The 26077-nt window shown below is 51.6% G+C and overlaps 1 protein-coding gene across 1 annotated transcript in view; it reads right to left on the reverse strand.

The window, feature by feature from the left end:
* PTPRT (protein tyrosine phosphatase receptor type T) overlaps positions 1-26077 on the reverse strand; it is an 856863-nt gene that overhangs the window by 30989 nt on the left and 799797 nt on the right. Inside the window, exons 21-28 of the mRNA XM_088026646.1 lie at positions 19234-19270; positions 17768-17865; positions 15443-15502; positions 14607-14723; positions 10239-10393; positions 6808-6943; positions 4572-4721; positions 2913-3086 (exon numbers count right to left, since the gene is read on the reverse strand). Coding sequence (XP_087882772.1) covers positions 2913-3086; positions 4572-4721; positions 6808-6943; positions 10239-10393; positions 14607-14723; positions 15443-15502; positions 17768-17865; positions 19234-19270 — 927 coding nt within the window. The remainder of the gene's footprint in view (positions 1-2912; positions 3087-4571; positions 4722-6807; positions 6944-10238; positions 10394-14606; positions 14724-15442; positions 15503-17767; positions 17866-19233; positions 19271-26077) is intronic.

The raw sequence follows: 26077 nt of genomic DNA on the forward strand, positions 1-26077 counted from the left end.
TGTGGTGCTAAGCCCTGGCAAGTTATTAGATCTTTCTAATCTGGAAAATGGGAATCACAACTCCCATTCTGGGATGGTTGTCATGCAGAGTGAATGAGATTTGTATTTGAAAAGACCAGGACACATGAACGGGGCTCTGAGCCCACTGGCAGGACAGAAACATCCCTGACGTGGTTCTTCATCCTTGGCATTGGTGGTGTGGCTGACACATGAGACCCTCAGTACAGGTCCAGCAAACAAATGAATATACTCAGTTCCATGTTACAGACAGGGAAAGTGAGGCCCACAGAAAATAGCTTGAGAGAGTCTGGGCTATGTGGGAAGCTTTGGCAGGGCCCTATTTATTACAGTATCTTGTGAGAAGGTGTTTGGAAAAATTGGAGGGCTTCTCCTTTAGTGGCCCATGAAACCGGAGATTGTCCACAGCCTATCTTCTTAACAAGCTTTCTTGAGAGACAGGCCCTGTGGCAGCAGGAAGATGGGGAGGAAAGAGGGGCTTGCCCATCCAAACCAGGGGAAGAGCTGGACAAAAGACCCTGCCAACCATATTACATAAATGATTTCTTGATGCCTTGTGACTGTGGATGTCATGCAGACACCAGGGTCCCGTCTTCCAAGGGCCTTCTCCTGGCCAGTGCAATGATCAAAGGGTGGGGGGGGGCTGGGGGGGCAGAATATTTAGTTTCTCCAAAACCCAAACTCCAGCTGCAGATAGCAGGTCTCTGAGCCATTTCCAGACATGGAAAAGAATCTAGATTTTAAGAGTCAAAAGACAGAATCCAGACCCCGGGCTTCACCCTTTCTGAGCTAGTCAACCTGGAGACAGTCACGCAAATACTCTGAGCCTCAGTATTTCATCTGGAAAGTGGGGACAATAATACCCAAATACAGAATGAGTCAGGATAAGTCCCAGGTCCCGACATGGTGCCCAACACTCAGTGAATGTTAGTTCTCTTTCCTTTCTGTCTCTGTGATAAATGCTCTATTAGACCAGCATGCCTGACAAAGCCTTATCTGAAAATATGTTTGAGATCCACGCTCCCGCCGGGTTTCAGGGATCAGCCGGCAATCCATTTCATGGATAACATCATCCTTTACCAGGGGAAACATTAAAAATTAGCCCAGAGGACTTCATATTTTTCTGCTAGGAGCAAAGCTGCTATGGTTACCAGATAATGCACAGACTGAACTGGAATACAGATAAGGACCTTTTTTTTTTTTTTTGTAAGAAAGGCAAAGGCCTAGTGACGGCTCACAGGAGAAATGCCCTGTGGACAAAGAGAACACAATCAGCATCAGAGCTTGGCAGAAGGCATTTGGCTCCAGGCAGCATCTAATCTACTAAGTAGAGGCCAGAAGCATGTTTGATCCTTGCATAGATGAGGAAGCCAGGGAGAGAGAGTTGGGACAAGTGGGAGAAAAAGCAATGAGGAACTTGGAAGTGTGATTACACCCCCAGGCCCCATCTCTTGTCCCCCACCACATGTGCACGCGCGCACACACACACACACACACACGCACGCACACATACACGTACATGCACACATTGATCTTGGAGGACTCTAAGCTAAAGCCAGAGGTTTCCCTTCCACATCTAGCTATTTGATCTGACCAGGACAAAGCTCCCGCTTTGGGACCCATAGGAGGGAGTCCATGGAGGACTCCCCCTGTGGACAGAGGCCAGGGCAGTCCCCGACAGAGCTGATAGGCATTGAGCTCCCATCACTTCCCTGCCTCCAACACCAAGGGCCCTTGGGGAGATTTTCAGGACGATCAGAGGTCAGAGAGGTAGTTGGCTTTGACCCCAAGAGAGGGCATTGCACATTCCTGCCTGTTCTGGGGGAGATGGGAAGTCCATGTGGGCTGGATGGACGTGACCTTGGACATGAGCGGGGAGGGGAACCTGGAAGAGCTTATTTCCAATCAGGCAATGGTATTCTTGGTCCTGAGCCTCGGGAGGCGAGATGTCTGTATTTTCTTGGATTGCACAAACTGTGGGGAGGCCCATGGAATGAATTCTAGAGTGTGAGTTCTGGGTTCTGGCTCTGCCACTAGCTTTCTGGGGGTGACCTTGAGCAAGTCTCTTCCTCTTTCTGACCTCAGTTTCCTTTGCTAAAAAGTACAAGGATGAGACCAGATGATCCATGGCTCCTTTCTGCTGCAAATATCTCTATATTCAGGAGGTGGAGGGATGACCACAGGAAGGAGGTGAAGGACCCAGTGGGGAAGCCTATGAGTCAGGAGCAAGGACTCACTGGGGCAAGGACATGACCTCCTCATTGGGGTCATGACTCCTAAACCAGGTCAGGGTGGGAGTGCCCTTCTTGGACTTGATGCTGAGAAAGCAGGAGACAGTACCCCTGACGGAATAGTCAGGAACATGGCCTGTCCCCTTCTATGCCCCCTTTGCCACATCCCATCACTTGTCCAGTAACCACTTACTGATCACTTGCTACCTTCCAGTCTCATTCTTGCTTCTGCACAGGGGTTATCTGGGAACCTGCCTGGGAGCTCCCCGAGGGCAGAACCCATGTCTGTACCATCTTGCATTCCCAGGGCTCAGGCCAAGGCCTGGCATATAGAATGTTTCCTGAACTGAACAGAAGGCTGAGAGTCAGCTCTATAGGCAGTGGGAGGGGGTACTGGGCAGGCCTGTGCCATGCTGTCATGGACACACACTTTATGCTTTTGGTCCATTCTTTCCAAGCTTATGGGAGCAAAGAGCCAAGAACACAGCTTGTATACAGGTTTGGACCAGAGCCTTCAGGGGGAGTAACGGTCCTTGGGGCCAGAAGATGAGAAGCAAGGAGAGGCTGTCTGGGGGTGGTGGTGTGGGGTGTCAGTGCCCTGGGCTCCAGCCATCTCCACCTCGAAGAGACTTCCCAGTGAGTGCCAGCCAGGGCTCAGCTTACGTCCATCAGAGCGGCATTGACGTAATTGCTGGGTTCCCCATCCACCGAGATAAGGAAGGGCAGGCAGCGGTCTAGAGGCAGGACATCCATGCTCCGGTTCTTATCGTGATTCCGGGGCAGAAGCCCAATGCTGCAGTCCTCGGGCCGGACTCGGGGAGTCACGATGTTGAGGGTCTGTAGGGCGCAAAGACAGATAGGTAGGCACTGCTTAGGCGGTTGCCTCAAACAGAGCAGACAGCGAGGCTCAAACTCAGCCTACCCCATCCTATCTCCGTCCTCCAAGCTTGGCCCTCCAGGCCCCGCCCCCCCACCCCCAGGACTTGTTCTTCTCCTGTGTGATATGCCGCCATCTCCTGTTGGCTGCTCCATGCCCTGGGAGCTGAGAGCCCCTGTCAGGGCTGTGTGACACCCCCATGATGCCAAGGCCGCAGGGCGGCACGCCCACGTGCAGAGCAGAAACAGGCTGCCAACACCTGTCAACCTGCTCATCTCTGTAAAGGGTGGGCCAGCCAGGAGGTGAGAGGGTGGGGGTGGGGCTGGGGCTGGGGAATCTCTAATGAGTGTTACGTATCCCTTGAAATGTTGTAGAAGGAGGGAAAGGATTTCCCCAATGCTCCTCTCAGAGAAAGTGGTTTTTGGAACGAGCTGCTCAGGATGGGTGAGAGATCCCCAGGGGGGCAAGATCTAGGCATCTGGAAAATTTCAGGGCTGTGTTCTGCAGATTGAGTCTTGCAAGTGTGGGGCCAGAGCTGAATTGTCCAGCCAGGAGACCAGATGCTCTGTGCACCCAGGAGGGGGCTGTGGCCTCCATCTTTCCTCCATTCTGCACTTGGTCTCCTGTCCCAATCAATAAAGCTTCCATTTAAGGGAGCATGGGGGAACTGGCCTGGCTGGGGTATCTGCCCGTGGAATCATGGGCCGAGCACTTGCCCCTCAATTCCTGAAACTTCCTTGCTTCCTGCTGCCTGGTTCTCAACTCCTGTTGCCCAGGGATGACCCTGGCATGGACCTCAGGACAACAGGTTGGACTCTTGGCTTACTCAGTGATACATGTCCAGACCTCCAGACCAAAGGTGCCACCATTCTGGCCACATGGGCTGCAAGGTGCAGATCTGCCATGCCTGGGCTGAGCTGAGCTCTGGGATGGTGCTTCTCAAAGTTTAATGTGCAGACAAATCATATGGAGATCTTGTTAGACTGCACATTCTAGATATGGGTGGGACCCAGGATTCTACATTCCTGATGAACTCCCAGGTGAAGGTGATGGTGCTGGTCTCCAGACCCCACTTTGAGTAGTGAGGATCTAGGACCAATACACTCCAATTGTACAGAAATGGCAAGAAAATCCGAGTCCCTTTAGGGATGGCGGAGCACGAAACTCACACCTGTGTTTAGAAACTTTTCCACCCACAACTAGGACTAGACTAGAAGTAAGTTAAACACATGATCACAATTAAAAACATGTGTCAGCAGTCACCGAGTGACTGGTTAATAGTTGCTTGTGGCTGTGCATCGAAGGTTCTGGAATTCATTCTGCAGCTGTCCAACGCTGCCGACACTGGAAGCACTAGGCTTACCCATTCTCACAAAGAAAACCCCCTGAATGTGCTCAGTGCCGCTGAAGTTGGCTGGGTCACCGAGCCCGGGACTTGCCCATACCTGAAATTCGTCTTTGATCTGGCTGGAGTTGGTCTGGGGGTCCAGCCTGCTGATGTTGTAGTAGAGAGAACGGAACTCACACACGGGGATGGCTGTGTTGCCGCAGAGGCATGCTTCCAGGATGGCATCGTGCACGAACACATATTGCTCCTGCCAAGCCACAGAGAGAAGAGATAGTGTTCTGGGTGAGAAGAAGAGTGGCCTGGGTGTGTGTCGCCTAAACGTAATCCCATGGTGGTGAAGGATGCGCAGGATTTAGATCGCAGAATCACAGCTTCCTCTCCAAAACCCTGAAGGGCCAAGTTTCCCTGTTTCTTCGTGATCGCCTGAGCAAGGGTGAGACTACACTGTAAGACTCAACAGTGTAGTCACTGATGACAGTTAGAAACTTCTGGAACTGCTGCAGCACGGGCTCTTGGTGCCTGCCTCTGTCAGCTTTCACCTCTACCTTGAAGGCTGCTTACTGCAAGCACCTGAGATTCAGGCTGAGGGATTTCTTCTAGTCCCAGGAGCACACTGGAGCTGGGTGCAGGGTGAGACAGCAGGGCTGAAGAGTCAGCACTCCAGGAAGGAGCCCTCAAACAGTGTCAGCTGGAGAGCTGGGGCAGAAATACCTAAACTCCTTCTCTCACAGGTAGGATATTTGGGAGGGCATGTTCCGTACTACTTCAGAGCTCCCAGCAGGCTTGGGCTCCAGGTGACCACAGGGTGAAACAGCTTGCAAAACCCCTTAGCAGTGTCACACAGCCTGGCTTCCTTTCCTTCTCTTTGCTTTCCAACCGGTGAGCCTTGGGATCACCTCACCAATAAACCACATGCCCTCAGCTCTCCTTGTCTCAGGGTCTGCTCCTGAACTCTGGGCCCCTCTGCCACCTGTGTCCTTTGCACCTGCTGTTCTCTTCCCCTGGAACCCCATGCCCCCTTTGCTATGGCCCCCACTGCTTCATTCCCTCTGGAAAGTCTTCTGCAAATGCACCAGGCGGAAGCTGTTGCTATTGCTCCCAGGCTCTTAACAAACGTTTGTTGAGTGACTGTTCTCTTGCAGAGCTTGGCCCATCTCTACATCAAACACTTATCCAGATGCATCATGATGATCTATCTGAATGTCTGTCTCTGCACCAGACAGCAGGGTCCCTGTGTCTAGTGCCAGCCAGTGAGCCTGTCTTCTGCAAGCACAAATCTGGGAACAGAGAAAGCAGCCACTCGTCTTTCCTGCAGCCTCACCAAGTCTAGACGTTTGCCTGCGGGAGTTAGCTCAGAGCCCACAGCGGACTCCTGTGTGCATACGCTTGTAAGTGGGGGGATTCTCTGTGGAGCCAGCAGTGACTGGCCAGGCCCAAAGCCAAAACTTGCCTTTGCAGGAGTGATGATGGATGTAGCTCCTTATTTGCCCTAGCTGACTGCCTGGGCACTCACAGGCTTCCCTAGAACCAGATGATGGGCTTGTTATAAGAACAAGCCATGGCTTTGAGGAGTAGGGTAGGCAGAAAAGGCTGCCTAACAAGAGAGTATGGTTCAGGGAAAAGTGCATGGGCCTTGGGGTCACATGGACCCAAGTTCCACCACTGTCCACCTCTGTGAGGACGTGGGGACCCTTTATCTCTAAAATGGGGATACTAGTAGGAGCCACCCCATAGGCTTGTTGTGAGGAGTACAAATAATATCCTGAATATAAAGGACCTAGCATGATGCCTGGCACATAGTAGGTGCTCAACAATAAAGATGAACTCCTCCCATTTCCCTTGGGTCTTGGGCTCTCTACCTGGACAGAGGGATGCCTGAAGGTCTGCTTTTCCCTCAAGGGTGGGGGCTATGTTTTACCTCTTTTGGAATCCCTAGAACGCAGCCCAAGTACTCAATAATTTTGTTGATGAAGTCATTCTGGCAGGGACTGAAGCAATGCTTGGCACACAGTCTTCTCCTTCCACCAAGGCAGGAATACTATTCAAAGAATCCTTGAAAGTTGCCATTCGGTCCCTGCTTGGATGCCCTCAGAGCCGGGGAGCTCACCACCACTCCCCACTGGTGCAAGTGCTTGCCCTGTGGGACCTCAGGGTTGGCAGCAGTGTCTTAGCTTCTACTGTGGGACCATTGTAGCAAGCCATGTATTCCCTCCCTCCCTTCCTCCCACTCCAGGTCTCTTTCTATAGGATGCCCCCACCCATGGGTGTCTGTTCTACCCTGCTTCTCCTGCTACCCTGCAGCTGGTTGCCCAGCTCAGTCCCCCAGGACTCACCTCTGTCTGCACCAGGTTGACCCTCTGGGCCCGGAGCTCACGCACACAGTTGAATATGTCCACTACCCCTTCGTTCTCGGCCATGTCGAGCATGGTGTCGATGGCGATGAAGCAGCCGGTCCTTCCGGCTCCCGCACTGGAAGAGAGGACAGTGTCTGTATTAGGGACCTCAGGGCGGGACTAGCCCAGGCGAGGCTCCCTGCTCCCCCCCCAACCACTCAGCCCTGTTCAAGGACCCTGCAAAGAGACAGCAGGCTGCAGAGGTCAGACACAACAGTCTGAATCCTAGTGCTGCTGGGAGACTCTGAGCAAGCAAGTGAACTTGGAGCCTCAGCTTTCTCTTCTGTAAAATGGGAGAGCAATGCTTGCATTGGGGGCTATTTTAGCAGAACCTGCTTACTTTTGTTGTCCTCATTTAGCAAGGACTCACTTAATGCTTACAAAGTACCAGACATTGTTCTAAGTGCTTTTACAAACATTACCTATTGGCTCCCTTGTGAGGTCATTGGGAAGTTTCTCACCCCATTTTACAGGTGAGAAAAGCGAGACGCAGAGAGCTGACCTCGCTCAAGGTCACAGAGCCGGCATGCCATCTGGCTCTCGGGTCTGTGCTCTTAGACATCCACTCCTAATAACAGTCGTAGCACAAAACACATGCTTCGACAACACGTTTGCACACTGTTTCCTCCTCTAGTGGGTGAAGCTAATCCGTCTGTATCGTATAAGGCATGGTGCCCGGCACGCTGGAGATGCCTAATAGACATGTCTTCCCCACTCCCCCTTCTGTCTATTTCCCTTTGTCAGCAAATAGGCTGACGGATGGAAACAAGGAAGGAGAGATGTGGGCAGATGTGGGAAGGCAGATCCTCTGAGCAGGCCCGGAGACAGAGAGTGAGTCCCAGGTCCCATGACGCAAGCCCCAGGTTTGGCTCCACGGGCATCTGTTTTCCCAGGAACGTGAGCCAGGAGCATTCTTCAACTGGAATAGGTGACAGTCCCAAGACCCTGGTCTGGGAGACATACTGCGATTCTGATACATAGTCAATTCTGATCACTGGTGGCTTCCTTTAGGAAAATCTCAAACCAAGTACAAAATAGCAAAAGAACTCAGCATGACCCATGGACCACGGCCTGTCCTTCCCCCATCAGCACTGGTTTCCAGGCATGGCTCTGAACCAGAGACAAACAGAACACTGGCCTTAAGTGCACGTAGTTTAGAAAGTGAAGGCCAGACTAGCAAGGAGGCCCATGCTGACTGTGTTTTCACATCTTGCTTCCCCTAGGGAAATAAGTGACGGGGCAGGAAGAAAGCAGGACTGGCTGACCATAAATCCAGGCAGGATTGTCACCCACAATGACCTGGAAAACAAACCCATGGGAAGCAGTCTTGGTTCTTAGTAAAATTTCATGGTTTTAAGTGAGTGAAGTTTGACTTGTATTTGTACCTTTCTGCCCCGAATTCAACCCCCCCAGCCCCAGAAGGGTCTCAGCAGCCTGGGCCCTGGGGTCTGGGAGGGAGCACAAACAGCCACTCATCGGCATCTTCCTGAAGTGTCCTCCTCCATCTGTGTTAGGGGAAACAAGCATCCTGACCTGGTTTTGAATCTTGGATCCACCATGGGTGAACAACCTGCCTGGTGCCCATAAGCCTCACACATATAACCTGCCTCCCTGCCGGGTTCTCTTGAGGACTTGAGCTGTATTTCAGCCTCACATAACAACTGAGCTTATCATATTTGGGGTCAGACCCCTGGAACCCAAGCCCGGCTTAACCACTTACTAGCTGTGTGACCTTGGGTAAATGACTTAACCTTTCTGGGTTTCAGTAACCGCAACCATGAAATGAGGCTGACAATAATAAATAGACCCACCCTGTAGCATTGATAGCACAATACATGTACATTGCACGAAATGATGCCGAAAGAGCCCAGTGCATGTAAATTACCTAGCCCTATGCCTAGCTACGTTGCAATTTCTCAGTAAATGGTAGCTACTTATATTCAACAAGTACTTATTGAGCACCCAGTATGCACTAGATGGTGGGATCGGGGGTGGGTATGAAGATAAGCAGACATGGTTTCTGCTCTGAAGAATTAACAGTCTGGGGAGCGGACCAGTATCAGAGGCAGAGAACGGTAGTTGTTTTTAAGTGCTTCTTAGATGTCAGGACTTCTCCGAGGCACCGAGGATATGGCAGCCAGCACATTTCATCTTCAGCATGGTCCCAGGAGTGGGGACCACTGTGCCAGGCGTGTTAGGCGGACTGGCTCTGGAGGAAAGACATAGAGCCGTCGTGCAAGGAGAGCCTAATAAATCGTCTCCCTTCCTCCCTTACTCCTGCTCTGGCTGCTCTCTGGGACACAGGACTTGGGGGCTAACGTTCTACTGTCCTTGAACTGTCATGAGCCGTAAAGCAGAGGATATATGCAAAACACTTAGAGAGTCCAGGGCTGACGGCCACTATTACCTCCCAACCCTCAGTGACCTCATCTGTGAAATGGGGTCTCTAATTCCCACCTGCTCCTGTGGGGAGGGTAAATGGATGCTGAGTGACAAGGGGCTGGCCCTGAGAGGCCTGCAGTTTTGTGGAGTCCCTCCTTGGCTTCACTCAAGACCTTGACTGACGTGGACATTGCCAGGGCAGGCGTAAGTCAAGAACACACAGGGTCTGAAAAGCTGGGCTGGGCCTAAGGTCACACTGGAAGAGGGAGGCAGGAGTGTGCGGGCCAGCTGGCCTTCAGGTCTGGTCCAATTCTTAATGCCCTTGACACGACACTTCATCTCCATTTAGGAGGGTTGGAGAACGTGCCAGTCATTCCCCATGTGACTTTCTAGGTCAGAGCTGAAAATACCTCTTCTCCATAATAAGGTGAAGCCTGGCGCTGTCCATTTACTCTTGGTTAAGGAGCCTGCAGGCCAGCAACTGAGTTTTTAAAATAACAGAACTGAAGAGCAGCATGCTTCCACGGAGGTGCCCCGCTGCCGTGGCAAGCAGCCGAGGGCGAGCGACTGGAGAAAAGCCTGTCAACTCCCAGCGCTGCTGGCTTACACCTGCGTGCCCCGAGCAAAGGGCCCACCTTCCCAGCACCTCAATGTTCTCATCTGTAGAATGGGAAGGATGCTTAACGCCCACCCCTCCAGGCTGCATGAGGAGTGTGCCAAGTGCACACGTAACAGACGCTGTCAGTGTGAGCCCACGTCCCCAGAGGGCTTTACTGTTTCAGGGCAACAGTAATGATACCCACTGGTACTGCTACTATTACTTTACTGTTGTTGTTGTCCCAAGCAGACCTTGGGACCTGGGCTGAACTTGGGGACAGGCAGGGCAGTCTTGAAGGCAAAGAAGAAAGGCCGCTGGAAGGACTTCGTCTCCCTCCCTGAGAGCAGCCCTGCAGAAGCAGCCTTGTTTGGAGCTGGAGGCTGTTGCTTACCTGCAGTGGACCACGATGGGCCCGGCCTCGGGGGGGTTCAGGAACTTGACCTGGCGCACAAAGCCCAGGAGGCCGGTGGCATAGCAGGGGACGCCATGGTCGGGCCAGCTGGTGAAGTGGAAGAGGCGGAGCTCCCGGATCTCGTGGTAGCCTTTCTGAGGAGAGAAAGGGCCTCTGTTCCTCCAGCTGTCACCCCCACATGCCCGCCCAGCACCCATGGGGAGCACGGCTGCCGCACGGAGGAACCAGCCTCCCTGCCATCAGGGAGGGCAGGACCCTGCCAGGATGAGCAAGGGTTGCCACACAGGGTGACTCCTGTGATCTGTTGTGTCTGGGAGCCGTGGAAGTAGATAATGTAGAGGTAGTGCCTTTGCTGCAGGACTTCTCAGAGCCTTCAGTGGGCTCATGTACATTCTCCATCCCCAAGGGGGCGTTATAACACACCCACAGTGTTTGTCCTTTTGACAAGGGTGTCATAGGACTTCTATTCAGCAGAACAGACTCAGAGAAAGGTTGGTCTTAAACACCAAGTTCAAGTCATTTCCAGTGGAACACAAGGCCTTTCAGTGACTGGGGTCTGCTTCCCTCACTGTCTCCATGGCTTTCAAATTAAAAAAAAAAAAAAAAAAAAACAAACGTGTCGGACTCCTCTATTAGATTCTTATTTAGAATTATAAGACAGGAAACAAACAAAAGCAGAGCTTCTCTGACTGATGGGGGCACTGGGGCCTGGGGCTCTGGTCCTATCACTCCTCACTGACACCCTGCAGGCGAAGGGCACTTCTCTGCCCAGTCTGTAGTCAGGTGTCACCTCGGGGCCTGTGCTTATGCGGGGCCCCTACCTACTTTCTCCTACCTTGCAATCTCCCGCAGATATGCAGAGAGCACCAAATAGGAAGAGTGTTTGATCATTCTTTCAATTAAGGAAGATTCACCGAGGGTTATCTGTGCCAAGCCTTGTGTTAGGCACTGTGAAGGCAGAAACAAAAGCCACAGTCCTCTCCCTGGAGCAGCTCATGGTCTAGCTGGAGAGGCAGACTCCTAAGTGGATAATCCTATTAAAGTGCTTAAAGGAGCGTCAGGTAACCCCACCTGGGGAAGGAGAAATCAGAGAAGGCTTCCTGGAGGAGGTGATGCATGACCTGAGTCTTGAAATACATTAACAGTGAAAATAATAGCTAACATTTATTAAGCACACACTGCATGCCTGTTACTTTTCTGAGCATTTCGGTGTATTAACTCATTTAATCCTCCCACTAGTCCTTATGTTATCTGTTTTACGGATGAGGACATTGAGGTTAAGCCAGGTTAAGGAACACAACCAGGTCACACAACTCGTGAGCTGTAACCCAGTCTGGACCCTGGCTGTCGGCCCCCACAGTCTGCACTGCTAGTCACTATGACACACTGAGTCCTGAGTGTTGCCCAACAGAAGAGATGGTGGAACTCAGAGTCCAAGAGGCAGCCCAGGCCACGGCACGTGCACAGAACCACAAACAGGGTACCCCCAGGAGGCACTGGGGGAGTGCTGGCTGCTGGAAGGCCTTGCATCTCACACCGGGTCTCGCTGGGGAGCTCTGGGGAGGTGGCCCAGAGGGGAAGTGCATCATCACACTTGTATTCTGGGAGGACTGTGTTGGCTGCTATGTGCAGCCTAGAGTTGAGTGGGTATGTTGGCGGGCAGTGCAGAAGGCACTGATGGTGCCCTCCCAGATCCCCTTTCCTGGGCCAGGGCCCCCATCCCCAGCTCCTGAGTCTTGGCTGCAGACACCCACAGCTCCCCCCTTCTTCACAGAATTGCTCAGCCGCCAGGAGCTGCTTCCCCTGGGGGTGGGGCTGCGGGTGGGTAGCTGGCCTTCAGGGGCTGACGGGACAGCAGGGTGACCAGCTGACTTGGTGAGTCTGCCCAGGGCTGAGGGGTTTCCTGGGACATGGGACTTTTGGTGCTAAAGCCAGGATGGCCCTGGGCATACCAGGACGTTGCGTGACGCTAATGGAGGAACAGAGGACTCCTTTGCCTCGAGACAGGATCAGCTGTGTGGTGGAGTTCATGACCCAGAGCTCCCATGGGATCCAGCTGGCTTTGGTCTCCAGCTGAGAGCACACCCTCGCTTGGCTCCTTCTGCTGCCCTGTCCCACCTCCCTCTCTTCCTCCCCTTCTCAGAGCTCCTCCTCCCGCTTCAGCAAGCGCACCCAAAGCCCTGCCTCAGGGTCGGCTTCCCAGAAACCCAAACCGAGATGGGGTGAGACCAGAGGCAGAGAGCCCCATAGGAAGCTGGGGCAGGAGTCCAGGTGGGAGTGAACAAAGGCCCAGATGAAGAACCTCATGGACGAGCTGAAATAGCAGAAGAGGAAACAGCTCCAGGAACATTCAGTTCTTCATTCCATTCTCCAGGTCAACTCAGCCCCGGGAAGCCCTTGTTCGAGCCCTCACCACCTCCACTGTGGTCATGGATCAGGGGTCCTCCCTCCCTGATGGGACTGTGCTCTCTTCAAGGGCGGACACCACTTTCTGTTTATTACTTCTGGATCCCTGGCTCAGGAACTGATTTTGAGCTAACGACCTGGGCAGTGTTTGCTGAGTGCCTGCCTGCAGTTCTCTAAGGCCTCCCTGCTCAGGTGTGGGGCTCAGGATGGGTCTGAGAAGGGGAGGAAGAGAGGGAGGTGGGACAGGGCAGCAGAAGGAGCCAAGCGAGGGTGTGCTCTCAGCTGGAGACCAAAGCCAGCTGGATCCCGTGGGAGCTCTGGCTCATGAACTCCACCACACAGCTGGTCCTGTCTCGAGGCAAAGGAGTCCTCTGTTCCTCCATTAGCGTCACGCAACGTCCTGGTATGCCCAGGGCCATCCTGGCTTTAGCACCAAAAGTCCCATGTCCCATTACTACTCATCTCACTCCCTGGACTAACTGCATACATGCCAGACGGGATGGGGGCCCTGCCAGGTCCTCTGCTGTGGCCTGTGTCCCCAGGCCTCAGCTGTAGGAGTGCTGGCTGCTACTGACTCCCCTTTTCTGGAGAGGTGCCCTCAGCTGACGGGACCCAACTTGCGCCAGAGATGCCCTCTCAGTGGCTGGTCCACAGTCAGTGAGTTGATCGAGGCAAGGGGGCCAATCTGTGGTGCAGGTCCTGCTCTGGTAGCTTCCATGGATCAGGCCTAGGTTAGACTCTGCTGAAGACTCTGTCCTTGCTCAGGTCCCTCTCCTTCTCTCTCCTGTTTCCCTCCCTCTCCTGTAAGTTTCTCTTGAGAGTGGTCCCTGGATACACCTTATGCACCCAAATCCTTGTCTCAGGCTCTGCTTCTAAGGAACCCAACCTAAGGCCATGTCGATGTACCCGTTGTCATGGAGAAGTGCCCTTCCCTCCTGGCTTTTCACCTGAGTCTGCAGATGCAGGCCTTTAGGAGCACCTGGCTTGGAGAGGGGGCTACCGGGAGCAGTGTGCCCCGTATCAACCTCGCAGCTGGGCAACTCTGGACAATTGACACACATGCTCAGTGCCTAATTTTCTTACCCTGTAAGATGGGAGTAATAATAGTACCTCCTCCAAGAGGTTGTTGGATTGAGTGAGTTCATGTATGCAATGAAAAGCACCTGCTTTAGTAATTGCTCAATAAATGTTAGCTATCATTATAATAGGAATTAAACGATAAATCTTATTTGCAATCTCGTTCTTGCTCATCAAGCCCCTGCCAGCCTCCTTTCAGTGCCTAGACCAGCACTTCTCAATCCTGACATCATGGACATTTTGGGCTAGATAATTGTTCTTGGGGCCTGGGGTGTCCTGTGCATTGCAGGGTGTTGATTAGCATCCCTGGCCTCCATCCACAGATGCCAGCAGCACCCTCCATCCTCAGGTTTGGTAACTAAAAATGTCCCTAGACATTGCCAAACTTTCCCTGTGGGACAAAATCACCACCAGCTGAGAACCACAGGCCTGGAACACGTTGCAATCTTCTTTCCCCATGACTCTGCATATTTCTTTCTTTCTGCCTGGCATAGGGTTCCTCCTGCTCTTCCCTCAGCTGGCTCCTTCTCATCCATCCTTGTCTGCCTAAATGTCTCTTCCTCCAGGAAGCCTTCTCTGACCACCTCATCTTCCTGTCTGCACTCATGGCAGGTTTCTTCCATGGCTTTTATCACCATGTGGCATCAGTCCATTTATTTGTCTGTTGAATTCTGTTTGTCCCTCCCGCTAGAGGGGGTGGGCAATCCTCTGGAGCAGAATCCGCATCCAACTCGATTGCTGATCTGTCCCTGCAGCCAGGCACAGGGTGGGCACAGAGCAGACCCTCGCTCAGCGAGTGTGCTGGATGAACGAACAGCTGGCTTGTCCAGGGCACAGGTTGCCCGCAGCCATGGGGAAGCTTACCTTCTGGACGGTGAAGGTGCGTATGACGTACTCCGCCAGGGGCTCTGTCTCAATCAGGCTGACTTTAATGTCCCCGTAGACCTCCGTGTCATCCGGCCAGTATCGCACACACTTCACCTGTGAGGAAGGGCAGAGACAAGGATGGACGAGGGCGTGGCCGAGCGTGAGCAGCCGCCTCGTCCGGCCTTCCTGGTCTGATAAACCCGAGGGCGATTTGGGTGGAATTTCGGTCCAAGGGATTGTCAGCTGGCCGGGGACTGGCAAACTGCACAGGGCCACGCCCGCTCCCAAAGGCCCTGGAGCCGTTAGGAATAATGGTAGTACCTTCTTTGGCAGAGCTCCTTAAAATCTCCAAGTCCATTATCGTACTAGGTGAGCGAAGTGATCAAGGTGAGATAGGCAGCTGGTATTACCCCATTTACAGATGGAAACAGAGCTCAAGTTTGGAGGTCAGACACCTGGTCCCAGGTCACGGGGCCAGTTTTCTACCTCTGGCTGAGCCCTTTTTCTGCTAGATCAGGTGGGGCAGCGGGGCGGCGTCAGTGGAGCAGAGATGAGAATAAAAGTGGGAAGCAGTGAGGGGGTGGAAGCAGAGGGGTGGGGAGAGGGCCATTACTATTCAGAGGTGGTGACTGGGGGCTGGAAGGAGAAAGGCTCTCGGTTGGCAGAAGGATGTGAGGAGCGGGACTAAAAGGGAAGAGTCCACACAACGGCTCTCTGCCCGGGCGGTGGGTGCAGATGCCGGTGACAAGCCAGTCCCACATTGGACTCTAGGTCACACTCCGCGGGACGAGAAAGAGATCATTGTTTTCCCCTAAAAAGAACAAAAGCATTACCATTCCGGGGGACGCCGCGCGGCCTAGAGTGGCATTTCCCACAGTGTGTTCCGCTGGGTGCTAATAGGTGTTAGGTAAAAAAAAAACAAGAAACAAAAAAAACAAACAAACAAAAAAAGGTTTTGTGGTCAAATGAGTTTGGGAAATGCTGGATTAAACAAAGTTAAACAGGCCGCTCTGCTATAAGACTCCTCAGCTCGTTGAACGTGCTAACGCTAATGTGTTTTCGACTCTCCGAGAGGGGCAAACAATACACAGCATTTCCCAAACGTATTTAACCATGGAACCCTCTTCTCACTAGGCATCCTGCAGACTAGCATCCCATGGAACCCACTTAGGGAAACGCTGGTATAGCGCAACAGGCTTGACAGGCAAACGGATGCATTGCTTGGTTCTAACGCTTAGCAGCTGTGAAGCTTCCAAAAAGTGCTGAAATCTCTCTGAGGCTCAACTTCCTATTAATACAGATAGCTAAAGCTTACTGACAGCTTATAGTGTCTCAAACTGCTTGCTAAGTGTTCTTACCTGTATTATTTTAATCGCTTATCACTACAACCTTTACAGATATGATTATCACCCCGTTTTACGGATGAGGAATCAGAAGCATTGAGAGACTAAGAAAATTGTCCAAAGTCACGAAGGGATGGAGCCAGGATGCAAAGCCAGGCCACCTGAGTAATTACCAGAAACACTGCCTCGTGCAGTTGTTGGAATCAAAATGAAGTAATGCACAGGGAGAGTCAGGCATGGTGTTTGGCTCCTAGCAGGAGTTCTGTCAAGAGACTGCTCCCCTGTTCCCTCCCCAAATCCAAATTAGATTCACGAACTGTCCATCGAGGGAATCTGTCTCCAAGATGAGACATGTTATAGAATGGGCTGGAATTTGCCTCCGAATTCTTAAATCCTAGCCTGGCCTTTTTGTCCACAGTAGCTGCTCCCTGGGCCTGGGTCCTTGGGGAGCGGTTGTGAGTGGAGGGGCCACGACACTAGCATGAGAGTTAAGAGTCAGAGATCGTGGCCGGGCTCTGGCTGGAGGACTAAGGGGTAGATGCTCCAGCCCCTCGGGGCCTGTTTCCTCATCTGTAAAGCCGGGGAAGGGATGAGGTGAGAGTGAGCTCAAGGATAAAGTCTCTCTTGGCCCTAGAACCCTATGAGGCCACGAGATGTCCACAGCCCTTTCCTGGATTATGATGACAGCCCAGATTCTCTCTTTCCCATGATCTTGGAGGCCAGGACTCTTTATTTTAATGGGTTATCTAGTTCTTTGCCAAAACAAAAACTTACCTGCCCACTCTTCGGTTAGTTCCTATGGTAAGTAGAGAAGCCCTCTTCCTTCTAGTGTTGTGCACCCTGCCTTTCAACCCAGCAAGCCCACCCACCCACATGCCACAGTTTAGGAAGTGAGCAAAAGCAAGCTGGGCATAGCAGTCCCATATCCAAGCCCTAGGAGTAGCTAAGGACGACGTAGGAGAGAGTTGAGATAGAGCAGAGCAGGAGACCAAGGCCTGAACCCTGAGGAATATCAAGGTTTAGAGGTAAGGGAGCAACGGGTCGGATGCTCTGAGGGGCTGAGTTCGATGAGAAGAAAGAAGTGGCAGTTGGATTCGTCAACATGAAGGATGCTGGTGATACTGACCGTCTCACTATGGGTGGGATGGAGAGGGGAGAAGAGACTGGAGTGGAGAAACAGAGCCTGTGTGTGAGTCTTTAGAGTCTGGCAGAAAAGTAGGGAGAAGAGAATCCTTTTCATTTGCCTGTTTTGTATTTTCAGGGGGAAGGTACTCAGGATGTTCCGTAGGTTCAGGGGAATAATCTAGCAATGAGAAAAAGAGTTACTCTTCGAGTGAGAGGGGAAATGAGAAAATTCTTGCATAGAATCTGTGATACAAGGCACTGGGATTGCCTTTGAAAGGGCAAGAGTCACTTCTTCCATAGAAACAGCAGATAGTCTACCATTTGGGTCAACAAAAACGGCCATGTTTTATGGTTCACCCTGATAACAGAGGGGAAGAATGAGAAGAGGGTTGTAGATGCAAGTAGGATTGTGGCTTTGTGGTGTGAAGATGAGCGTTCATGTCTGATGGCTTTCATTTCCCCAAAGGGTATGAGATGACATCATCAACGGAGCGAGGGTGGAGGAAGGGATGACGCGGAGGGAAAGGCTATATTCCCCGAATGGGAAGCAGGGGTGAGGATTTCTCCCACGCAGGTCGTTGTGAGGGTGAAGTGTTGAGTGGGGGCACATGCCATAAGGCACAGAACAGAGAGATGCTCGGGAGGGCAGGGCCAGCAACCTCTGTCCAGGTAACTGCGGGAGGGGCTTACCCTGCCCACTTCCACGAGGTTCGTGACCATGACGATGCTGGCCGAGTTCTCCTGCCAGATCATTCTCCAAAAGTCCTTGACGGTCTCCTGCATCGGACCTGCCGACAGAGAAGGTGACAGGGTCAAAGACCACAAGTGCACGGAGGCAGCCAAGAGGCCGTCCCTCCTGATTGGTCGGTCCGGGCTCCGCACAGGTGAGCGAGAGCGATGCCGGATGATTCTCGCCGGGACACCCGAGTCACTGAGACCAGGGCCAGAGTATGGAAAAGCAAAGCGGCATTCCAAACTAGCATGGTCTACAGCATCCATGGAAATGTCCACAGCCTTTCCTCTTCCCTCCGCTGTCCTTCTACTCAGAGGCTGTCCCCCAGCCCCACTTGCCCCCCATCCATCACCTTATTGGGACTGTATTATGGATTAATAAAATAGCTTAAGGGAGTTTTCATAAAAATTGGGCTCCAGAACTTCAGTGAGAGACAGGGAGGAAATTGGGATTGCAGGGGGCGGAGAGGAGAACAGAGAGCTGCCAGGAGCCGGATGCTCACAGTGCAAACAGTAGAGGCCTGATTTTGAGCTTGACAAACACAAGGAGCATTCCTCTGGAGCCCAAACAGGAGGGAGGGAAAAGAAATGACAAGGAAAGGGAGATAGGATCTGAGAGTCCAAAGCAATTTCCTTGGAAATTTCTTTCAATTCCCTGGGCCTTCATTGCTTTTACAATTACAAAAGTAATACATGTATTTGATATAAAAATCTGAATAGCATTTTTCTGTATATGTATATATATATATATATATGTATTTATACATATACATTTTCTGTAATAAGCAATTATATGCATTTTTATATGCATCATTATATGCATTTTTGCATGCTCTTAAAAATTCTTACCAAGCATGGTACGTGTTCACTGCATAATTTTCTATAATATAGAAGCATCACACTTTATTTAAGCAATCTACCAACTGTTGGGCACTTAAGATTTTTCACTTTTTTCCTATTAGATAGAACACTGGGACGAGTATCTTTGTATATGTCACTGTCCACATATATAATTATCCACAGGATTTCCTCCCCAAAGGGTTTGGGAGGTAGGATCATTTTTGAGCCTCTGATAATGTACTGCCAAGTTGTTCTCCAGAATGGCTGAGTACTTCTCTCTTCTAGGCACACATTCGTCAAGGAGGTAAGGCACCATCAGCTCTAGTTTTGGATGGTGGATCCCGAGGGTATGTGCCTGAGGCTGAGGCTTTGGGTCTGCCCTGCCTGTGCCATTTCCTAGCGACATCTCCTTCATCTCTCACTCATATCCCTCCCCTCTAGAGCTGAATTAATCACCTCTTTCCTTCCCAAACAAATGGACGCTCCCAAGGACCTATGTTTGTGTGACTTTTTTGCTGGCAGAAGCCCATTCCTCTCTTCCAGTGAAGGGTGAGGACCCCTTCGAGGAAAAGGAGAGCACTTACCCTGAGTTGCAATGTAGTGCCGAGGTCGATGGTATCCCTGGATGACAGGAGAGAAGCAGAGGGAAGGGCTTCCAGTCAAAGCTCGCAAATACCATAATATTAATAGTTATCCTTTCCAAGACATGCTTTCCTCACAAGCAAAATGAGAATAGCATTAGACACTTCCCAGGGAAGTGGCAAAGATGAAATAAGTAACGTATGGCAAGCACTTATTAAATCAGGGAACGTTAGCTATTATAGTAGTAACTTGGAAGGGACCCATATAGGCTTGCCTTGGAAGCAAAACTGGGTGGCTGTTACTTATGCCCATGTACGCAGACAGAGGTGGAGAAGGAACTGTGGCGTTTCTGTGGGACATAAACCACCAAAAAGTCTTTCCTAGGTCCTAACTGTGCAGAACACCGTGAGTCTCTGTAGGGCACCTGACGGAAGACAACCATTGCATCGTTGGCCCCTTGCATTAGTAACAATTAGAAAAAAAATGGGGAAGAATGCCACAGTGCCTCTCTGTGCCACACGGCGGAGCTTGGAATGGGAAGTCCCACTCACCAGGGAGGACCCCGTGCAGGTGTGACTTAGAGGCTGATAAAGCCACTTTCTGATTCAGAGGCCAGTTTCTGATATCCCTGTATATTTCAGTGTCCCAGGAGGCCCTGCCGCATCTGGTATGGGGTTACTCTGTGCTCCATAACCCTCATCATTGGGGAAGAGGTTGAACAGAGCCTTCTCTTTTGCCTGGCTATGGTGATACATGGAGGATCCCCCTTCTAGTTCCAGAGAGGAATTCTATCATACTGGGTAGAGTTAAGTTTTGGACAAAGATTTGCATTTAGTACATACCATCGGACATAGTATTTATGGAATGAATACATGAGTGAGCAAACGAATGGATGGACAGATACTTTTTCCAAACTGCAGGTGCCAGTTACAGAGCCCTGCTGGAGGAGAGGTCATGGACAGCCCTGAAATCCATTTTGCTTTAGGGTTAACCATCTCAGGAGAAAACGAGCCCAAACCGTTGATGAATCCCTAGTTTTGTCTCCAATGTTGGTGATCCATCTTTCTGTCCTGTTGGAGGGGAGGGGATGAGCTGCCTCCAGGCCCTCTCACTCAGGAAATGAGCCAGAATTACCATCTGTATGGTTTATGGTGAAACAGACAGAGGCATCTTTCCAGTTCTGGATCCACTGTCCGATTCAAAGACTTGTTTTTGAGCCCCCAGTGTATTTCTCCACGTCAATCTTCCCCTTGCTCCTTAAATACCTAGTACGTACCTTCCCATTGCTGGGCATACTCTAGAGATGCCAGAGTTCACTGTCAGCACCAAGCCAGGGCCGGCGGCGTGGCCAGAACTGCTGGATTAACCACAGTCCCTAGGAATCAACAGCCCCACCTAAATAAATCTGTTTGCTAACTTCTTAGTGAAGTTATCAGTTTCTTGAGGACAAATACTGCCTCCTCTAAGTTTTAAAAAAAATTTCTATAGAGTCTCGTACAGTGTGAGACTCAGAACAAATGTCCAATGAACAAGTGGCTGGGAGCACAGTTAAATAAGGTAGGGCTGGAGGAGGTCGTGTGCACACACTCTGGACCCGATGGCCTGGGTTTGAATCCTGACTCTGACCCTTAGGAGTTGTGTGGTCTGGAGCTAACACTTAACATCCTTGTGCCTCTGTTGCTTTTTTGCCGTCAAATGAGGGTACTTAGATTTACAATACAGTGTTTCTATTAAGATTATATGGCAGTTACTATGCACCAGGCACTATAGTCTAAGATTTAACATACATGCTATCTTATTGTCATCTGGCAAACATTTATTGGGTGCCTACCATGACTGCTTGGGAGATGGTGAGATCAGAAGCTCTTCCCACCTCACCGCTCTGCCTCTAATGCAAAATGGAGCCCCCTCTGACACATGAGAAGTAGGAAGGGAGGTGAGAGGGACCAGGAGTTCTCTGTTCCTTCAAGTCAAGATGGACAGGGTTTCCCAAGCTTGCAGGAAGAATTAGACACTGGGAATTTTCTCGAGTAGGTTTCAGAACAGAAAATAGTCCCCTAGAGTGTAGAAGGATGTGGTTTCTCAGGCCCACCCTCTTCCATCAGCCACATCGTCACTCCCGGTTACAGACCTTGTCCTTCCTGACCCAGGCCACAGCACTGGCCGCTTGCTGGCCTCCCTGCCTCCAGTCTGGTCCCATCCGCGCATCTGCCTCTGACTGGAGTGAACTCTCCAGTGCACATCGGATTATGTTCTTTCCCCACCCAACAGCCTGCAATGGCTCCCCGCGGTGTGTGCAGTCATGTCCGGATGTCCCAGCTCAGGACTAATCACCCATCTCTAGCCTCAGTGCCAGGTGTCCCTCTCCATGCCCTTCCACGGGCCCTATGTCCCAGCTTCCCGGCACCACCCCTCCAATGAGAACTCCTGCCTCCTGAGCAGTCCTGCGGGCTTCTGCATGTGCCCAACGAAACACGTAGCATGTGAGCTGCAATACGGTTTTGTACTTTTCTCCCCTTGGGCCATGGCGCCTGCACTCAGAGCTGGGGGCAGCTTTCAGCAAAGGCCAGTGGGTGGCATACATGCATAAACAGGTCTCCGAGGTGAGGCTGGGGCACTCTTAGTGGCGTTCCTGTTTCCTCCCCTCCGGCAGCATGCCTGGTTCCTACCACTCTTCCCCTGGCTCACAGGCCGTCTTGTTCTTCTTCAGACACAGGAGTCATGTTTCCATCCAGAGGCCTTCGCACAGGCCATTCCCTGTGCAGGCTGCATCTGTCCCCACTGAGCTCGGTGGTTTGCTCTCTCCCTCCAGCCAGGCTTCTGCTTGGTTGTCAGTCACCTCACAGAGAGCCTCCCCTGACCACCATGTAGGCCTCTCTCACGTTTCTCTGGTTTACTTTTCTTCAGGGCACTTATCACTCAATGGCAGAATGTTCCTTGTTTATGGACATGCTCACTGTCTGTCTCTGCAGCGGAATGAGAGGGCTGACAGGGCAGGGCTGTATCCGGTTTGCTCGTGGCTTTGTCCCCAGCACCGACAAGTCGGCCTGGGCCATCAGCCTTGATAAACGCATATCGAATGCATGCATGCATGCATGCATGCATGCTGTGGGCCTGTCTGCACACTGCATGGGAGTCAAAAGGCCCTCTCTGGTCTCCAAGACCCCATCGAGTTCCCAAAGAGAAAACGTTCTAACCACGAGATTCCTCAGCAACGGAGATAAAAGGAAATGTATTGCTCGACTGGGGCTTTACTGGGGCTTTGCCAAGAACTGGTTCAGGAAACTTCCTAACCTTAAAAGAACTTTGAGTTCATTTAAGTCCCACTTACACAGCACACAGATCGACTGCAAACCAGCACCGGGCCTGCCTCCATCCGTCTGTGAGCAATGGGAAAGAGGCTTGCATCCAAAACGCATTTATCTCACTCTGAACTCATGCATCTGTTACTTACTGGGGACCCAGATACGATATTTATTTCCAGACTGGTAATTTATAACAGATTCAAGTGGCCAATACATTCTCGGGTGTGCAAACAAACCCGCCAGTGGGATGGTTCGGATGGTAGCAGAACCATGGCCTCTGGAGACACAGACAGGGCTGGCCCCATCCAGCTCATTATCCAAATGGAGTTGTTTTAATGGATCGTCAAGATCCAATTGTGGATAAATGATTCCAGCGTGGGCAGTTAGCTCTTCTGAGAGCAAATGTCCAGGAAGATTTCGGGGGGGGGGGGGCGGGGAGAACAGGGCAAAAGAGTGAGGACCTAGAAAGCTATGTAGTGTGTGTCTTGCCAGAAATCCCCAAAAGGTCTACAGGAATTTTAAGTTTGCTGGAGTACACAGTAGGCTCACAAATCATGGGATTCCTCATCCCCCGTTCCGCCCCATATTGGTAACAGAGTGCTAGGAGGTGCTTGTGCTTGGTGTCTTCTCCACCGCCCCCTTCCACCATGTTCCCACTTTTCCCTTTCAGACTGCTCTGTGCTGTGGGATGGATGCTGACCTGTATGGACTACATCATGGGGTTCCATGGCTTCTGGTTTCCAGCTGGGTCCAGCCAACAGGGGAGCCGAAGCAGGCCATAGGGAGGCTGGGGTGTATGTCTTCTAGATCTGCCCCTGTCGGGCCACTGAGGTTAGCACTGACTGTCAGAGGCTTCTGCTTCTAACTCAGGGATACTGCACCCCACCCTGTTCGTTTCCCTTAACTCTGTTCCTACCTTGCTAACCCCCTCCCCTGCCCGCCCCCCCGTTACTCCCTTTAAGTGAGCCTCTGTTTCCTAATGGGAGACTGACAGATATGTTGGTTATCATATTGTGCCAGGGTAGCATTATTATCCCACTTTACAGACAGCAGAACAAGTAAATAAGATCATAAGGCTAGTAAGCAGAAAGGCCTGGACTCAATAGGCCCCACAACAGCTGAATTCATGACTCTGGTCTCGTGACCTTTTGACTCTAACCACTGAGATCCAGCAGAAGCCAATGTCACATATGAAGACAGCATCTTATAGAGGCTGTTTGGCCTATTTGCACAATCCACTTCTCTGAGAGGGAGAAGGTGGTGGGGTATCCTTAGTGCATGAGAACAGGATTCTAGCCATGTAACCTTGAGCAAGGATCTTAACCTCAACCCCTGGTTTCTTATCCTTAGAGGCTTACAGAATGCACTGCAATGATAGAACCTGGCAGGAATGGGAGGTGTTTTCGGTGTTGATGTCACAGAGATTCACCTGCATTTGAAGCAATTTCACTTGTTGCCTGTAATGTACCAAAGTGCCTCTTGGCTCTGACTATAGTCAGATGCTTATGCAACTTTGTTTATCTAGGGAAGCGTCTCTCTAGGAAAGTAACTTTTGTGGGAGGGTTACCACTCAGATGACAAATGCTATATATGGCACCTTGGGCTGGCAGACCCCATGTGGGCCTTTGGGGTTGCCACAAGTACTCAGCTGTAGACGAGGTCAAGGGGAAACTGGAAGGAACTAGTTCAGTCTGGTTAACTGCATCCTGAGTCCCCACTATGTGCTGGATGCGAGGTGCTGTCTGGGAGTAGATGGGGAGGGCAGGAGGAAAGGCCCCAGACTGGGAGCTATTCTGGTCTGGTTCCTAGTTTGCTTTTGCTGCTGACCAGATGCATGGCCTTACTAAGGCTCTGTAATCTCCTTAAACTTTTTTTTGGAGAGGGGGAGGGAGAGAGAGACAGAGAGGTGGAGAGAAAGGACAGAAGGAGAGGGAGAGAGAATCCCAATCAGGCTCCACGCTCAGCACAGAGCCTGACAGGGGGCTCCATCTCACAACCCTGAGATCATGACCCGAGCTGAAATCAAGAGTTGGATGCTTAACTGACGGAGCCACCCAGGTGCCCTAAGCTTTGTAACCTCTTTCAACCTCAGCTTCTCTTTCTGAAAAATGGGGATGATTCCCTAACTTGGGGAATTATTGAGGGGCCTCCATAAACTGACTCCTTTACAACCACCCACCACAGGGCCCAAACGTGACTCATTTAGATCCACTGGCTGTTGTCATGGCTTTACTGTTATTATTTAAGCCAGCAGAACATGGTGGGGAAGCCACCCCTGATTCAGACTCCTGCTCCCTCCTCCTCTACGTCCTAGCAGTGTGATCCTGGATAAGTTACATAACTAATCGAGAGCCTCAGCTAGCTCATCTGGAAATGGGTAGTAACAGCACTTACTTTGTGAGGTTGCGGTACCTAGTCAAGTAATGTTGAAACACAAGAGGTGATCTTAGGTTACTATCAGTCCTTCTTGTCTGTTGGACTCTTACTCATTGGCTGAGGCAGCACTGTGTCACCTCCTCCAGGAAGGCTCCCCTGACTACCCAACCCCACCCCAACCAAAGCTTTGGTTTTCCTTTATGTTCACACAGGCCCTGCTCTGTGAGGGTCTCTTTTCTTACCCAACTCCCTCACCAGACCTGAGTCCCTTTTCAGGTCTGCATTTCCAGCAGACACTGGAGGACCTGCTTAGTGTTTGAGAAATGAATACTAGATGCATGAGGGAGAGGCCGGAGCTGTGACGGGCAGATACTCAGAGTGCTTTGTCCAGGCTCGAGACAGGCTGCTCTGAACTGGCCATCTCCTTGTGAACTTTCCTGGGAGGGCCACGGGGACAGAGACTGTGTCTACCTTGACTTCCACTGAAACTCCAGCCCCAGGTCCTGACCACGGGAAGGCCCTTTATAAGCCAGGGTCCCGGTGGGGACTCGAGACCACTCTGGGTGTTTCAGACGCAGGGAATTCAGCATGGGGTGCTGATGACATTGGTGACAGGGGAGCTGAGATGCTAACCAGGGGACAGAGGGGTGACGCAGAGATTGGCACCAGCAGGAGACTGTGACAACCCCCGGAACTAGCGGACGACGGGAGACAGAGAAGCTGCCGGACCCCGGAGCTGGGGCTGCCGGGCAGAGGCGGGAATTCTGGTGGGTCTGCCTGGTAGAAGCTGGTGCCACAGCTGGGATGCGGCCCTTGCCAGATATGCTACCCGAGGAAGTGAGGGAGGAGCCGGACACTAGCTCTCCTTTCGCCCTCCAATCTCCCATCAGTGCCCTCCCTGTCGGGACCGGCTTGCCCTCCTTCCTGCCACAACACACACACACTCACGCACACTCACGCACACATACTCACAGGTACACTCTGTCACACACATACTCAGATAAGCAAGGCAAAGCAGAACGGGGAAGGCTGAGAAATAGATCTGAGAATAAACAGACAAATGACTACCACAAAGCTCAATAAATTTCTGTAGAATCAATGAATCATCTGGATCAGCCTAGATTAGGGGGATTTCAGGCGCACACCATTCCACTTCATAGCCTGT

This window comes from Eumetopias jubatus, unplaced genomic scaffold (genome assembly GCF_037043125.1).
Source record: "Eumetopias jubatus isolate StellerSeaLion01/CBP00866 unplaced genomic scaffold, mEumJub1_p1.0 scaffold_9, whole genome shotgun sequence".
Taxonomy (NCBI): domain Eukaryota; kingdom Metazoa; phylum Chordata; class Mammalia; order Carnivora; family Otariidae; genus Eumetopias; species Eumetopias jubatus.